The following is a 16,728-nucleotide window of genomic DNA, read 5'->3' as shown; positions in this document are numbered from 1 at the left end:
TCTATCTATCTATCTATCTATCTATCTATCAATCTATCTATCTATCTATTTATTTATTTATTTATTTACAGTCCACCCTCTCCTATCCAGCCTCCCTTTATCCGGATCTCTCTACTATCCGGATGCGATTTCAACTTGATTTTTTTTCCCCCATTCTAATGATTACTGGAAAAGGGGGATTTCGAACTCAAAACAAAGTCCTTAAAAAACTCACATAAATTACATATTATTCCCAACAAATTGATTTCATTTTGATGAAAAAACAACAACACAATTTTTCGGTGATATCAAAGAAAGAGTTTCAGTGTACGATACCTTCTATAGGTTACAGTTACATGTAGAGTCAGGGAAGTACAGTGTACATGAGTAGCTACCATTGGGTAGGCAGCTGCATGTATATATCAAACACCGAGTTTCCCATGTCTGGCCAAATCCCTTATCCCGATGAGTGCCGGTCCCAACATGTTTGGATAGGAGAGGTCAGACTGTATTCATCTATCTATCCATCTATCTATCTACGTATCAATATATATCTTTAGTGTGTATAGTTAAACTCAGAGAGCTGAGCCCCTTCATAGGTATTCTTGCTGGTCACTATTCTTTCTGCTAAAGTTTTTGTATCTCATAGGCAGTTAGCTGAGACCACGAGCAACTGAAGAGGAAACAGTCTTTCAGATGAGACAATTAGTTATATCTTCACACAATCTGAATTTACATGTATACGGAAGAAATAGATGTGACGTCTATTTTGCAATATAATTCCAATTGGTGGCACTTTATGTGTAAAGGCCAGTGAAATACTAGCCTCGCAAGTCATTTTCATATGTTTTGACTGTTTTAATACACAATCAAGAAATTTACAATGACAACATAGGGAAATACTACATGAGAACGATGAATAGTGGAAACCCACTGCCAGTGATGGCAAATATCTCAGCACACAAAGTTTGGATATAGTAGACTGTTCAGATCCCGTGGGACTTACAAATAATGTTCAGCACCACGCTGGCCAGTTCCTCGCTGTACACGTTAGAAGCCAGGCACTGGATTACATTGCTATCCGTAGTCTTCAGGTCCGTGATGCTAACAGAGGCCTCTCTTTGTCCACCTGTCACTACTGTCCATCTGTTTTCCAGGGCGGAGTTCGCTGTGAGAGAAACAGACAGCAAGATGAATACCCACAGCAAAGTATGAAAGAAAGAAATAATGTAAGAAGGGAGAAGAAAACAAGAATGAAGAAATTATTATCATTATTTTTAAAATCATCATCATCATCATCACCATCGTCATAACCATCATCATCATCATCATCACCTCCACATCATCATCACTATCATCATCACCATCATCACCATCACCACCATCACCATCACCATCACCACGAACACCACCATCACCTCCATCATCATCATCATTTCATCATCACCACAGTCACCAAAGTCACCATCGTCATCATCATTATTATCATTATCATTATCATTATTACTTATTCATTCATTTTTTTCCCCTGGTATAGGTATACAAAGTGATCAAAATGCCAATATGACTTATTTCTAGGATCTGCAGAATGGAAGTAGTAACTGTTTTAGAGATAACTGTCAGTGTTCTAGAGGTCAGCAGGCAATGACCAGAAAGCAGGTGTCCTCAACGCCAGAATGTCCCACCTGCAGGATGGACACCAGCAAAGCAGCTTACCTTCAAATTCCTCCCAAGGTTGTCCATTGACCAGCACAGTGACCGTAGGTGCTGGAACTCCGTGGGCCCTGCACTCAATTAGCACAGTCTCGCCCGGGCCTTTGGTTTCATCAGCCGGTGGGCTGGGGTAGTAGGGAACCGCTGTGGTTAGACAAGAGATACATGTGTAGAAAAAATTGTAACAACTGGCAAAGGCAAAGGCAAAGGCAAACAAAAAACAAATATATAATGAGCTTTGATTCTCAAGAAACTGTCCAAATCATATTGATAATTACATCATAATCAAACCATAGAAATGTGGTACACATAAAATCCCCCCCCCCCAAAAAAAAAAAAGATGGGTCAAGACATGTTTTCCGAAAAAATTTGAAATTTCACAATGTCATATCTTCCTTAGTTCTTATCTGATTTTTGTCATTTTTGGCATGTTTCGTAGAGAATTTTTTTTTCTCTCTCTCTTTTTGGAGTTGATTGATTTTTTTTTTTTTTTTTTTTTGAGGTGGATTTCCTCTAGGAGATGATGAGGAAGTATACTCACAATCAACTGAGACTTGAGTTTCACTCTCAGTTGTTCCTTCAGAGTTTGTTGCCTCACAAGTGTACCTCCCAGCATCTTCGAACACGACTTTGTCGATGATCAGCTCCTGCCCGCCACCTTCATACATGATGCGTTCACCGTCGGCCAGTAGCTGTTCATCATTTCGCTTCCATGTGATGGCTGGGGTGGGGCTAAATGGAAAACGCCACAAAAACACTGCCCATTACAGATTCATCACTGATACTAATTCTTCATCGAGACACTCAATGTGCTTTCCAATACATTGCTAACCCCAACAAGAATAAAAATGGTAAACTACTGTATAGGCTGTATAAGCAGTGAGTCTATTATTTCATTTTTTTTTTCCAATCAAGACTTCCAATTTCAAGACAGACAATTGTGTGAATGGTTAAATTTGCGATCATGGGGTACACTACTGAATTGAGAAATGCATGTCACATTCTCGCCAGGATCACAGGTAATAAGGTAATATTTTCATGTGTTTTTAAATTTGTGAATTGCACCCAGCTCTAGAAGTTCATAAAAATAAAAACTGCACGAAATACTAGGCATATACAGTACATGAACGTCTGGAAAGTAAGTACACACGATGAGCACTACTGAAAAAAAACTCTTCGAAAATAAACTGGGCTGAATTGTGGGTATCTAAACTCAGAGGAAAATGACAAACAAAAGCTATAGGCTTGGAAAATACTTGGACCTTTGAGACAAGGTGAGTGCTTTCAGAGAACTTCTTCAAAAAATGCAGGAAAATGAATGAGAGAACCTACAGGCTTGGAGTAAAACTTCAAAGCTTTGGAAAAGAACTAAAGGCTTGGAGACAAGAGGACTGACACAAGGCTTACTATCCTGGGGCAAGACTTACTATCCTAAGGCAAGACTTACTATCCTGAGGCACGACTTACTATCCTGAGGCACGACTTACTATCCTGAGGCAAAACTTACTATCCTGAGGCAAAACTTATTATCCTGAGGCAAAACTTATTATCCTGAGGCAAGACTTACTATCCTGAGGCAAGACTTACTATCCTGAGGCAAGACACTTCAGAGTCACTTTCCCCGTTCTCATGGCAGTGACAGAAGGACCAGGACTATCTTGGAGGACGGGCCTCATAGGACTAGGACCATTTTCTCCAGCTGCAAGAGATACAGATAGACAAAAATATGGCACATTAAAGGGATGGTACAGTATTGGTGGAGATGAGAATTGGGCTTTTAACTTTTTGCAAGATACCAAGAAAACACTTACAAAATAGTACAGTGCATACCATTTTAGGAGGAATTCAAAGTTTATTTGATGAAAATCGGATTTAGAATGACTGAAACATCCAAAAACAAAGTAAAACAAAGAGATCGTAATAAAGTGTGGGTCCCACACTTTACTAGAATCGCTCTGTTTTGGATATCTCAGCCATTTCAAAACCAATTTTCATCAAATAAAGGTTGAATTCCTCGTGGAATTATCCGCTCTTTCATATTTCACAAGAGGTTTCTCATTATCTCACCAAAAATGTTAGAAACCTGAAATTAGGTCTCAACCAAAACTATACGATCCCTTTAATAATTCACTGAAGTCAAGAATCCACACTCCTGAGGTTGTTTGATTTTTCTTCTTGTAATTCATAGAATTCATTGTCAATATTTCATCAGGCAAAAAAAAATAAATCCCACTCTGGTTAAGCTCTTTTTCTTCATTTTTTTCCCATTGCATTATCAGCTACACAAGTTTTGAAATCCTTTCAATTGCTAAATTCATAAACGATCCTATACTGTAAAATATGATATTTTCGCGGCATGAAATTTTCGCGAATTGGAGCCGACGGCCTTTTTCGCTGCATGAATTTTCGCTCTATGAAAGTTGCCTCTAACATTCATTGCATCAAGAATCCACACTCCTGAGGTTGTTTGATTTTTCTTCTTTTAATTCTTGGAATTCATTGTCAGTATTTCATCAGGCAAAGAAAAATAAATCCCATTCTAGTTAAGCTCTTTTTTCTTCACTTTTTTTTATTGCATTATCAGCTACAAAAGTTTTGAAATCCTTTCAATTGCTGAATTCATAAATAATCCTATATTGTAAAATATGATATTTACGCGGCATGAAATTTTCACGAATTGGAGCCGACGGCCTTTTTCGCGGCATGAAATTTTCGCTCTATGAAAGTTGCCTCTAACATTCATTGTGTGTAGTGTAGACAAGAACTTTTGCGTCCATTTTAATTTCGTGAATCTTAGCTCTCACAAAATTCAAATGCACGCGAACATTTGTTTTACAGTAGTTGGCGACAAGTTTTTACAAGATACAAGTTCCTGTTTCTCTCAAAATCTAGACATTTAGGTAGAAGTCATGCTTAGTTTATGTTGTTTTTCCCATTTTGATCACCATAATTTAATCTGTGTCTGATCACTGCTTAGTACAATAATTTTCTTGCATGAAAAAAAAAAAACCCAACAAATTGTTCCTTTAAAGCAACAAAGTTGTTTTGAACCAGGTGGTCTCAGCAGGCTGCTGAGATGCTCGTACCCAGCCACAGTCACCATGCATCACAGGTCATACCAATTAAACATATTTCTACCAGAATTGTCTGTCCGTAACTTTCTATTAAACAGGATGCACTGGTTGGATTAGTGTTTCTCAGACTGACATCACCACGGCAACAGCAACACGATGCAAATAAGCCTTCTGAACAAGAGTATTCAAAAAGATTGGGTCTTGGCTACTTTGTAGATTACTGTATACGCCAAATATTTTGCGAGGTTTTTATTTTCACGAATTTCACAAGTCAGGTGCTCTTTGCAAAATTAAAGACACACGAAAATATTGACTTTGATCCCAATGTGCATGTGACGTATGCGTGTACACTTCTCCGTTCAGTACAGGACTCCACAATCGCGAATTTAACTACTCGCGAAGTTGTCAGGAATTCCTGATTCGCGAAAATTTAGACTCACGATATATATGGCGTATACAGTACTTCAGAGCAATGTATGTATCAATTTTCATTGCGATCGCATGGTTGATAGTCGAGATCTGGAAGGGTGCCTCTTCATACGAGTGGATGATGTTATGCCTACCAAATGTGGGCACACGTGCTACAGGTCAAAGGTGAAATGTCAAGGTCAAATGCTAACATTTCACTACTTCCCCTCATATCTCTGCAATGCCTCAATGTATTTTCATGAAACTTAGTGTATACATGTATTACCAGATAAATATTCTCTAGGGAAAATTTGGGGTAGACGATCAATGGCCAAATGTCAAGTTAAAATGTAAAAATTTCACTAGTTTTCCTCCATATCTCAAATTGGCTCAAGGTATCTCCATGACACTTAGTACTCATACATGTATTGCCTGACAATAATTCTCTCTGGAAGCTTAGGGTCAGAGGTCAATTATCACAGGTCAGGGTAAAATGGTAATATTTCACAATTTGTTGCTGAAACTACACAATTTTCTCCATACCCTGGAGATGACTAAATGTATACACTTAGCTTTATAATCAAACTTGGTGTCAACAATTTCGTACATGCACTATTACACAGCAATGGTTTCCATCCTACTAAGAGGCTTAAAGAATTGTCATTGTAAACTGGTGATTACTTGAAGATAATGATTATTTGCCAATCACAAGAAACTGTCGTCTTACATGACAAAGGCAACATGTACTGTAAGTCTATCAGGAACTAATGCCATACGGTGAAGGTATACCTGTTGCCATAGCAACAATTGTAGTTTACTATCTGCCTTTTCAGAAAAAAGGTTCTAAGCTGGGAGTTTAGGCTGGCAGAGGGATTCTGAGGCTGATTACTTAAAGTAATCAAAATTTGCACCTAAGGTACGTTTTATAAATTATCTAAGACTGAACAATGTGAAGGCAATGAGAGTAGAAAGGTGTAAGGAGATAGGAGAAATTTAAAGAGGGATAGATATGACAAATTATTAGGGAAGAGGAAATAGATTTGTGTATGTGACTTCACAGCTAAAGGCATGCCATCTAAGTGTTACCTGTTGGTAGTGAGTTAATTCTATAATTCATTCACCATGCAACGATTAGACCAATATTACCATATATGAGCTGCTAGCACGTTCCATCTGAACTCACAATAAGTTCTCCTACAGACAACTGTCTGGTGTGGGAAGACGGGGCCACCAATCATTTACCTGTATTGCTTCTCTCCCAACTAAGTTTAGTTGTGACTTTTCATTTTGAAACAGCTGTTGAAAGTGTGATGAATAATAGATAAATATATATATATATCGTCGCTGGGGTGACAGGACCTTGTATCTGAAATTTTAATGAAAATTACTTTTTTTGATTAATGGTCAAATAATTGGATAAGTGAATCCCTGTCCAAATCCCAACTGTCTTACCCCAAAAATGAAGCTACCACAGCATGTCAAAGGAAAGGCTATCCCATTCGCTATAGTGCTTTGGCCGCCATGTTTTTTGGCTCTCCTGAACATTTGACATTTTGTAGATACGAGGTCTTGTCGCCCCAGCGATGATATATATATATATATATATATACACTTATGCCTGATGATTGCCCCTAAATGAAGGTGGCATGAAACTCCGAGTAGCAATAAAATACGGATGTACCTGATGTCAACCGAGTGAACTTATTGCAATACTTCTATATATATATATATATATATCTTGTTTCCACCTGTTGGACTTCGAATGTTATCATAAGAAGAAGAAGGAATATTGAATACGCTATTTGTAGGCGTATTCCATACTCCTTTTTCTTCTTTATGTATATATCGTTGCTGGGGCGACAAGACCTCGTATCTACAAAATGTCAAATGTTCAGGAGAGCCAAAAAACATGGCGGCCAAAGCACAAAAGCGAATGGGATAGCCTTTCCTTTGACATGCTGTGGTGGCTTCATTTTTGGAGTAAGACAGTTGGGATTTGGCCAGAACATCACTTAACCCATTATTTGACCATTAATCCAATAAAGTCATTTTCACCAAAAGTTCAGATGTAAGGTCTTGTCACCCCCAGTGACGATTGTACATTGTACATACTGTATATATATTACATATACAATATGTCAAATTGCAGAAAATAATGTATGTGCATACTAAGTCTAGCACCCTTGGAGCCACAATATAGCCAGAGATATCAAACGCATCTGATGGATATTGAAGGTAAAGGAGAAGACCTTCTTTCATTTCTTGGATGTTAACTTAACTCTGTGAGATATTCCCAAGTATTTCGATTACTACATAAATCTTACATAAATTATTCCAATTTTTCTTTTGCAGAATAGCCACTAAAAGCAAGGAAGTGCAACCTTCTTTGCACCTCCATACACTGTATCTGTGTATATCATATACTGTATACGCCGTTATTTTCGCAAGGGTTTTATTTTCGCGAATTTCGCGAGCTTCGGGCTGAACGTGAAATTAAAGACACGCGAAAATATTACCCCGTCATACCTTATGTGCAAATTGATGACAAAATGCATCCAACATTGGCCGGACCAGAACGCGGCTGTTACATCGGCCAGTACGTACACATACTATATTACTAGTACGTAGGCTACGGTGCGACTTGTGGAAGTGCAGTACGATGCTAAACGTGCATTAAAATGTGCAATCTCCGTGCTACGTCACCCTATGCGAACGAACACCGGCTCGACGTGTTTGGGTACACGGGTGAGGCCTAGGGATGCATGTAGCCCGACCAGACGCCGTGTGCGCAGGGCCGTGCAGACGCGGTATGTGCAGCTAGGTGTAGCTAGCATGACACTTGTGTGCAGCGACAGGGCCGTGTATATAGGATGCATGTAAAACTTTCGCTAGCACTAGCACAGCTCTGAAACTTTGTCGTCTATTTTTTTGCAACATTTGGTAGGTACTGAGTATTTGTCAATGCCGTAATTGTTTCGTTTTATAAATCTTCTACTGTGTCTTTTCTATTTTCATGTTTGGGAAGTCACAATGCAAATGGAAAAACGTTACGAGTACGTTGGCAAGTGTTTGAACGTGTTTCTCAGGCTTGGCAGTAGACCCTACTATCAATCGCGAATTTAACGACATGCGAAAATGCCACTGATACCGCGATTCGCGAAAATATTGGCGTATACAGTATTAGATTACATCAAATGATGGTGTTAGTATGTGCATGCATCTTTTGCAACTGAAGAACTCGGGCCATGAAGAGAAGAGGAAGAGAAGGACAAGAAAAAGAAGAAATAAAAGAAGAATAAGAATAGCAAAAGGAGAAAAAAAAAACTGATTGTGAGACAAAATGCAGCAAGAGACTATTATGGTTTTGTCCATCCAAGCCGGACCTCCATGCCATGCCTGATACCTTGTCTTTTCACAATGGACAAAACATCCCTTCTGTCTGCAAGAATTTTGTCAGAGTTGTATCCTGAATGGGAAAGGCTGTTATTGCTATGGTAACCTCTAGATGCACTAGCTGTGTGGTGGTAGTGGTGGTGTTGGTAGAGGGGGGGGGGGTTAATATAAGGGGAAGGTTACAATACTGACAAAATATATTTGAGAAACATACATTGCTAAAGATTGACTGAATTCACAGCTTAAGGTTGGCAATATGTGCAAATGCAAAGATTACAAGATGAACAAATCTGTAAACTTTTTCATTATTATTGGAGTTACATTCCATCTACACAATACCTTCTTTTGAAAAAATAGTGCTCATGGTAAATTTTTTTTAAAAACATCATTTCAATCAACATCAATGTAAATTTTTGTGAGTTAGATTTGTGGGCTTACAGTTGCAATTTGTAATTACTGTGATAATGACGATAAAACACTAGCTCTCGTAAATCAACTCTGAACATGTGTTGATGTATTATTTCCAATGAAGTTTGCTTTCATTGATGTAGATATACTTACAACAAAAGAGGTTTTTTGTGACATTCAAAGCAACATTAAAATGTGCTGCTGATGGCACAAAAAATAAATAAATGAAGATATCACATTGGTGGGGTTGTCACATAATGATGCTTCAACTACATAGAATGATAGATCTTCCTGATTCACATCAAATGCACAAAATTCCTAAAATCTACTGGTTTCAGAATTACAAGTGTAGCATAACATATAGAGAATGACAAGAAATACCAAGAAAAAGAAGAAAATCTGAAGAAGACTGTAAAAGAATCTAAAACCATGCAGGAATTTGGAATTGTAATCTTCAGAGCAGAAAAATGAATATGTAATGAAGAGTAAACTGTTAAGGAGAATGACAAGAATGATAAAGCACTGAACATGAAAAAAAAAAACATGAAAAAAAGAAACCTTCACTTGGTGTACTTCCTTTCAGGAACAGTAAGGAATATTTCCAAGCTTATTACTACACATAAAATGAAACAAATTGAATAGATGAATGAAGAATTGTACAAATATGGGAGAGAAATGGGACAGTTTAAATGCGCTTTGCTGTCTAGCAAATTTTGCGAGAGAGTTCATTGGCAGAAATGGCTTAGTGTCAATGGCACATAGTAACTCATGGGCATGATCCAAAAGAACTCAAGAATAACTTTCTTCAAATTTGTTTAAAGGGAGAGACGTCTACTTTGGAGTTAAAGGAGATCATCACTTCCCCTGCATACTTTTAGCAGTCTTCAAAGAAACAAAACAGCCTTTAAAAAAAAATGAAGTTTGAAATGTGACAGGCAAAACACAGAGGAAGGATGAAACTCTCAGGTTGCCAAATACATTTGACCACAGCAGCCACTGTTCTACAGGGAGCCAATTGACCGACATTCAGATGACTAAAGTGATCTCATTTCTCTCACCAGCATATATATTCACTCTTCCCTTGCTTATGTCTCCTATCATGACAAATCATTGCTCAATGGGGTAATTTGATACAAGAGTCGAATGTAACTTGCTATTATAAAAACATTCACAGAAAAGTACCTGAAACGACCTCTAGGTCAACCCTCGGGGATCGCTGGGACTCTCCAAGGAAGAAGTTTTGGACAGTGCAGTAATATCCCCGAGTGTCGGACAACTCGACGTTCGCGAAGACCAAATTCATATCAGAATCCTGGTTAACGCGCGCGCTTGGTAGAATAGGTGCAGGTCTGGGATTGTCGTCCGTCCAATAGACTAGTGCCTCGGGTGCGCTTTTGGGCGGTCCGTACACGGCGCCACATTTCAGTTTCACGTGCTGTCCTTCCGTCGCTTGCACTTCTGATGGCGAAGAATCCTTGAACCGCAGCATGTCTGGGGGAGGTGAGGGAAAAGATAAGAGACCAAAAAAATGAAACATTGCATATACTAACACACTCACACACACACCCACATCCATCATGTTCATACTGACAAGCTAAAGTAGTTGAACAAGTTTTGACATTAAAAAACAAAAACAAACAAGCAAACATGAGCCTACTATTTTACCAACTGTGGCACACCCCGTATATTGTGAAATGAGATATTTCTGTGTGCATATTTTTATTCTTTGCACGTGGTAAGTATACCATTCCCCTTCTGAATGATTTGTCCAATCTTTCTCAAACTTTGACTGGTGCGTTCTACTGGTATTACTGCACTCACTCAATCCACACATACATTTGGGTGACCTTGTGTTTTAGAGACTCTGAATCCTCTTCTCATTGAAAATAATTTATGCCGAGTTTGATAAATATACACCTTGGATTTTTAACGAAGATGAAGATGAAAACCAAAGTTTACAAATGAAGGCTAAAAAAATGACTGCAATAGCTATAATGTGCTCAGGTGCGCTTGAAAAGTCCCCTATTATCATCATACATATTTCAGTGAGTGAATGGTACTGGTAAAGGGTGCTGGACTACAAATCCTATCAGGTAAATGTAGAATATTTTAAGTTACACAGCATTCCATTTCATTTCAGCACCAAATTTGGCCCATATTTAGATATCCTGGTCAGAATAGGCATGCAGAGGAGTCTGTAAAGATTTGCCCACGAATCACGGAATAGAGAGATAGCAAGTTCGGCTTATCTTATTCAATTCAATTCAATTCAATCATAGTTTGTTTCCAATCAACGAAAATCAAAAACATAGTACAATGTATACATGTCATTAAATGATATTGTTCAGACGCTTGCAAAAGATTCATGTAATATACGAGACAAATTATAGAACAACATATATGTACAATAATAAAGAGGAACACTGTACAAATACTACGTGGGCGAGCGGAAAATAAATTCGATCATGGAAAATAGTGATCCACTAAAAAGCAAAGCTTGTCGGACGTGGATCGCTAGATAAATAATGAGTGAATGATATACTATTCTATAACAATATACATGTAGTTATTTTGAGATACACAGGTCGGGAAAAAAATATAGAATACCAATGCTATAGTGCCCGGACACTGTTCATTGAACCACGTGTACCGGGGAAATATGACAAGGACAATACATTCGTACACACATTCAATTACCCACACGCATATACACTGTTGGACGCGAGATATCTTGCTCTTCTATCCAACTCAGGAAATATACGAAATAAAGTACTACTCTAAATTACAGTACTTTATTTCACCAATTTTAAACAGATCAAGTGTTTTATTGGAGAGAAGGCTGCATCAACAGTACATAGTGAACTTTTCATAAGCAATGAACATATAACTTTTGTATATATATTTGTATACTACTATCAAATGGGCTCTCACCGTCTTGGCACAAATAAATTACTCTTCATTTATATACTTACATCCAGACAGAAGCATTCTTCAATTTGATGTTATTGTGATGTGAAGTGGAATATGAAATATTGAATGTCTTGACCCTAATCAAATGTTACAACATTTGAAATAAATGTTACAGATTCAACTAGAATTTGGATTTGAATTTGAATCTTGAATTGAAACAAATGGAGCAAAATGACGCTAACTTACAAAGATTTCTGATCATATTCATTTCTGTTATGCAACTGCTGTGAAAATTAATAAAGACATAACTAGAAAAGCACTCTGAGAGCGCAGACCTCTGCAAAGCAGCTACTTTCCACCGATGATCTTGCTCTTCCCAAAGAGATTTTTCTCCTCTCCACCATTGGGGAAAGGCTCTTTGGGTTCTTCCATAGAGATCAGTGATTTCCACCCATGGGTATACATGCTGAAAAATCCCCTGATTTCCCAATATAGAAGCTTTTGATACGTCATAAACCCTCAGCTGTGTGGCGCGCCTCGCCCTAGCAGAAACTAGAGCACGCACTTTAGTACCCATTTGAAAACCTCTAAATTGCGCAACTTGAACTCTAAAGTTTATTGACCCTACCAGTCAATATATCAAAAATCCTTCATAAATTCCACCAAAATTCTTGGATCACCAGCAAAATTTTGTTATTTGTTACTTGTGTCATTCTCAACCTTTCCTGTAAGTTTCATCAAAATCTGTTCACTACTTTTTGAGTTATTTTGCACACAGACAAACAAACAAACAAACCAACGGTAATGAAAACATAACCTCCTCCCTTGGCGGAGGTAACAATACAAACGAATACAGTGACTTACAAGCTGCCTCAACCTTTGCCTTCTTTGATATGGCTGTACCCAGTCTGTTAGTAGCAAAACATTGGTAGACACCATTGTCTGCCGGCCCAGGCTCATTGATGATCAGGTTGCCTCCCTCCAGACTTGCTCTTTCATTCTCAGAGATTTCAAAATTACTTCCGTTCAACTTCCAGGTGAACCTGAAAAAGAAAATAAAAGAACAATTCCACAAGAATTCATTTTTCATGAAAATTATGCATTCCATAAACATGTTACTGACATACGTTGAGGGTAATATCATTCCCCCTGTTTTCTGAAAGTGGTTGGTCAAGTGCTCTTTCATTAAGCTAGAAAAGTGCAGGTATGTTGAATTTACTTTACATTTTCTTTGTAATTGTTGTCCACACATGATGTCATAAACTCATGTAGTCTCCTCATCCAGCAGTTCTAACACCAAAACTTTTAAAGATTTCTAACTTTTGCATCGATTGTCCGATTTTCCTCAAACTTTCACTGATGTGTTCTGCTAATGTTGCTGCTTTCATTCAATCCACATTTCTCTTTGGGTTTGGGTTCCCTTTAAATACAGGACTCACACTGGAGCTGGGATTCCGTCGGCCTCACATTTCAACTTGAGTGGGACTCGAGCGTCGGATGATGAGTCCTTAGGATGCGTAATGATGGCAGGAGGTGAGTCGTCTGTAGAAGAAAAAGAAAATTAAAGGAGACCTCGGATGATTTTCACACTTTTACATTTGAACAACTATAAATTACTTAAAATGAGTAGAGAGTTTCAGAATTTATAGGGATTGGGATGAGGAATAGGAAGGTTTTCAAAATTCATAAATTGCAAATGAACAAGGATGATGACATGGCAACCTCACAATATGAATGCATGAGTTGGGGCTCAAGAAAGCAGAACAAAAGAAGAAGGCATGCATAGATTCTGCAGGTGAACTTGTTACGCAAGTGGTATTATAATGGAATTACACTGCTACATTTCTGAAATAGTAAGGGTCCTATGTCGTCCACACTGTTCAGTGAAATTTGTTCAAGATTTTTCAGAGTGTTGGTTTCTCCACTCAAAGACCACAATAAATTCTACAAATCTATACATGGAGCTCTTGATTTATGTACTACATAATGCGAAATCATGAAAATCATCTGGAATGCCCCTTAAATAATCAATATGCTATATCATTTGGAGAGAAAAGGTTGGGACAAGGTTAGAACTTTCCCTTTGTGAATGTGCACACAGACCTTGAGCAAAGCTACCCAAGTCCTGTGCCAGGATTAAAACGTAGCATCAAATCTGCCTTAGTGGCCACCTGTCTATAGCTGCCATCTGTCTATAGTGACCACCTGTCTATAGCAGCCACCTCTTGTATATGGTCGCTACAAAAATGCCCCTCCCCAAAATGGAAAGCCATGTTCAAGATTCTATCTACAGCGGCAGCCTGTCTATAATGGCCACTTTTTTGTCTCCCTTAGGTGGCCGCTATAGACAGGTTTGATTGTACTTGATAGTCAGTATCTCAGTAAATGGGTAATTCCATAAAATAGGGGACCCACTTTGTGACATGCCTATTTTGCCAATACAATCAGAAAATCAGATTTTTGTTCAACATAACTTTAAGAACATTCATATTGAGTAAGTCCCTTGAAAACTGACTGAAAATTAACATTCTAAACTGAAATTGAAGGAAGTCAGCATACCACATTGCAGTGTATGGGGAAAAACTGGTTCACCATGTAAAGAGGACACCATTGGTGTCCCCCTTACACGGTGAACCATCCATTTTGGCATCTTACCACATATTTCAAACTAGTTCTATGTTTGTTTCAATAGAAGTGATTATTTTGAAGTAAGAAATTAACTATACTATTGAAAAAATGACACAACCCCTATTTTTGGCCAGGAAAAAGATTCTTCAATGCTTCTCGTGTAAGGGGGACACCAAATATTATTTTTGCTTTTTTTTTTCTTCAAATTAATAGAGTGGTCAATTTTTGATACCTGTTACAAAGGAACCACAGCTACATTGTAAAATATGCCAATGAGGAGCAATTATTGTTGTGATTAGACACAAAAAATTAGCTATCACTGTGCCCCGACGTAATATTTAGGGGGACACCAAAGCCGCATGTGTGAAAATTATAATTTGGTCTTTTTTTCAAATTCATTTATTTTATCCCAATCTTCTCTTGAAATCTTTTAAACTATGTGATTGCTACCAAAATAACAACAAACAGTTCAACACTGGTCCTTAATATGGATTCCACACTCATAAATTAAGGTTTCTCATGTAAGCAATTATGGGGACACCAAAACTTACATGTGAAACGTCTTTCTTGGGATTTACGTGCGCAAATGTGTATCAATTGATGCATGAATTATATTTATAGTGTTCAAAATTTGCTCGTCTTTTATCATGTTTGACCCCTTAAAATAGAGTTTAATCCACAAACAAGCTGTAAATCTGTCTAACTGGTGTTACAGTAAAATGTCACACAATTTTGCCCAAACAGTTGTGATTTTGCACTTTTTGTCAAAATTCATGTGGGAATTCGAAGAAGCAATTTCTATATTTTACTTTGAAAAGGAAGATACTTACCTGAATAAGAGTATTCAGAAGTAAAATTGATTTAGGATATGTAATTTTTAAGCAATGACAATATGAAGCAAATAGAAGGGGCATTTAATGAGTGGGACCCTTTTTAATGGAATTACCCAAATACAATTGTATACTATACTTGCTATCACTTTTGATCATGTGCCATGATGGAGAAGAAAGACAAGTTTGGATCATTTTCTTACGATACTTTCTGTTCCAGTTTGCTGCCCCCCCCCCCCCCCCCCCCATCCCTTTTCCCTCCCTCATTTCAATTCTCTTCTCTTCTCTTATACAATATTTTTCACTGGCACAAAACTCAGCAAGAACCAGGACAGCATAGGAAAAAAAATAACAACTGCTGGCAATCAACCTTCGAAACAGACATTGATAATAAAAAAGAATGCAGAACACACAAGATGTTATCTTCTGCACTGTAAACAGCATGAAATGTGAAATTTAAACAACAGCTACAAATGGATTGTGCCTCTATCGTCATTTTTCAAGGTAAACTATCAATCATAGAATCAAGTGCCTGAAAAACAAACAAGTAAACAAACAAACGAGCAAACAAACAAATGAAGTAGAAGACCTGGAGCAGAGTTTAGTAACCAGTAATGCTCTGGGTAAATACAGGGTAGGACATGACACTCCGGCAGTGTGCATGCAAGCCTCCAACATTATCACAATTCTACATGAAGACAGCGTCCCTAGAGATGTGGGGGGAACAAACGTTCCCCTGAGCGGGTGGAGATGGTGCGGCCAGCGATCAATATTTTGTCGACTGGATTTTTAGGTTTATTTCACGGACACAGGGTCGGGATGGGGGGGAGCCGTGACAGAGAAGAAATTTGAGACCATGCAAATTTAACAGCATACATGTCTCTTGAGTGGGGTGGCATCATATTCTTTCCATGAGGATTCCACATATGGGGTGAACAAAGAGGGAGAAGACGTTTGCTTCATTCCCCTGAATCAATTCTTTATCTCCTTAAGTGTTCCTTGAAGTATGAAGACACACAATTCTTGATTAGGTGATGCCATCATGATAACTTCTCCATATTGACTTTCTAATCTCACAGAAGAGTGCATTTTCATCTCAATGCTTTACTTTCAGGCAGTATTTTTTTTTTTGGCTTTGTTTTCTTGATTTCCATGTTTATATTAACAATTAAAGACCACTCCTTGCCTTTTTCATCATGTTACAGGTATGAATCATGTGCTGCCTATCTACTCACATTTCTCATACTGTCCACCACAGTACAAAAAACTTCAGTAATAAAAAGCATAGAAGATACTCTAACTGGATACGCAATAATCCCATTCTGACATTTACACTCTCCAGTTCGAGTTTTTGTGGAGTTGTAAACATGTATGTTAAGGCAACA

General features: G+C 37.9%; 1 protein-coding gene across 3 annotated transcripts in view; it reads right to left on the bottom strand.

Annotated features, from left to right (window-relative positions):
- The window catches only part of LOC139717216 (neuronal cell adhesion molecule-like), a 113,275-nt gene that overhangs the window by 54,586 nt on the left and 41,961 nt on the right, over positions 1–16,728 (bottom strand). For all 3 annotated transcript variants that reach the window (XM_071628716.1, XM_071628719.1, XM_071628718.1), the window contains exons 3-9: positions 13,325–13,427; positions 12,750–12,928; positions 10,158–10,466; positions 3,280–3,391; positions 2,234–2,424; positions 1,696–1,836; positions 986–1,147 (exon numbers count right to left, since the gene is read on the bottom strand). In XM_071628716.1, coding sequence (XP_071484817.1) covers positions 986–1,147; positions 1,696–1,836; positions 2,234–2,424; positions 3,280–3,391; positions 10,158–10,466; positions 12,750–12,928; positions 13,325–13,427 — 1,197 coding nt within the window. The remainder of the gene's footprint in view (positions 1–985; positions 1,148–1,695; positions 1,837–2,233; positions 2,425–3,279; positions 3,392–10,157; positions 10,467–12,749; positions 12,929–13,324; positions 13,428–16,728) is intronic.

This window comes from Diadema antillarum, unplaced genomic scaffold, assembly GCF_040938485.1.
Source record: "Diadema antillarum isolate AM-2024a unplaced genomic scaffold, OU_Dant_1.0 scf00000072, whole genome shotgun sequence".
Classification (NCBI taxonomy): Eukaryota; Metazoa; Echinodermata; class Echinoidea; order Diadematoida; family Diadematidae; genus Diadema; species Diadema antillarum.
This window is presented reverse-complemented; position numbering and strand designations above follow the sequence as displayed.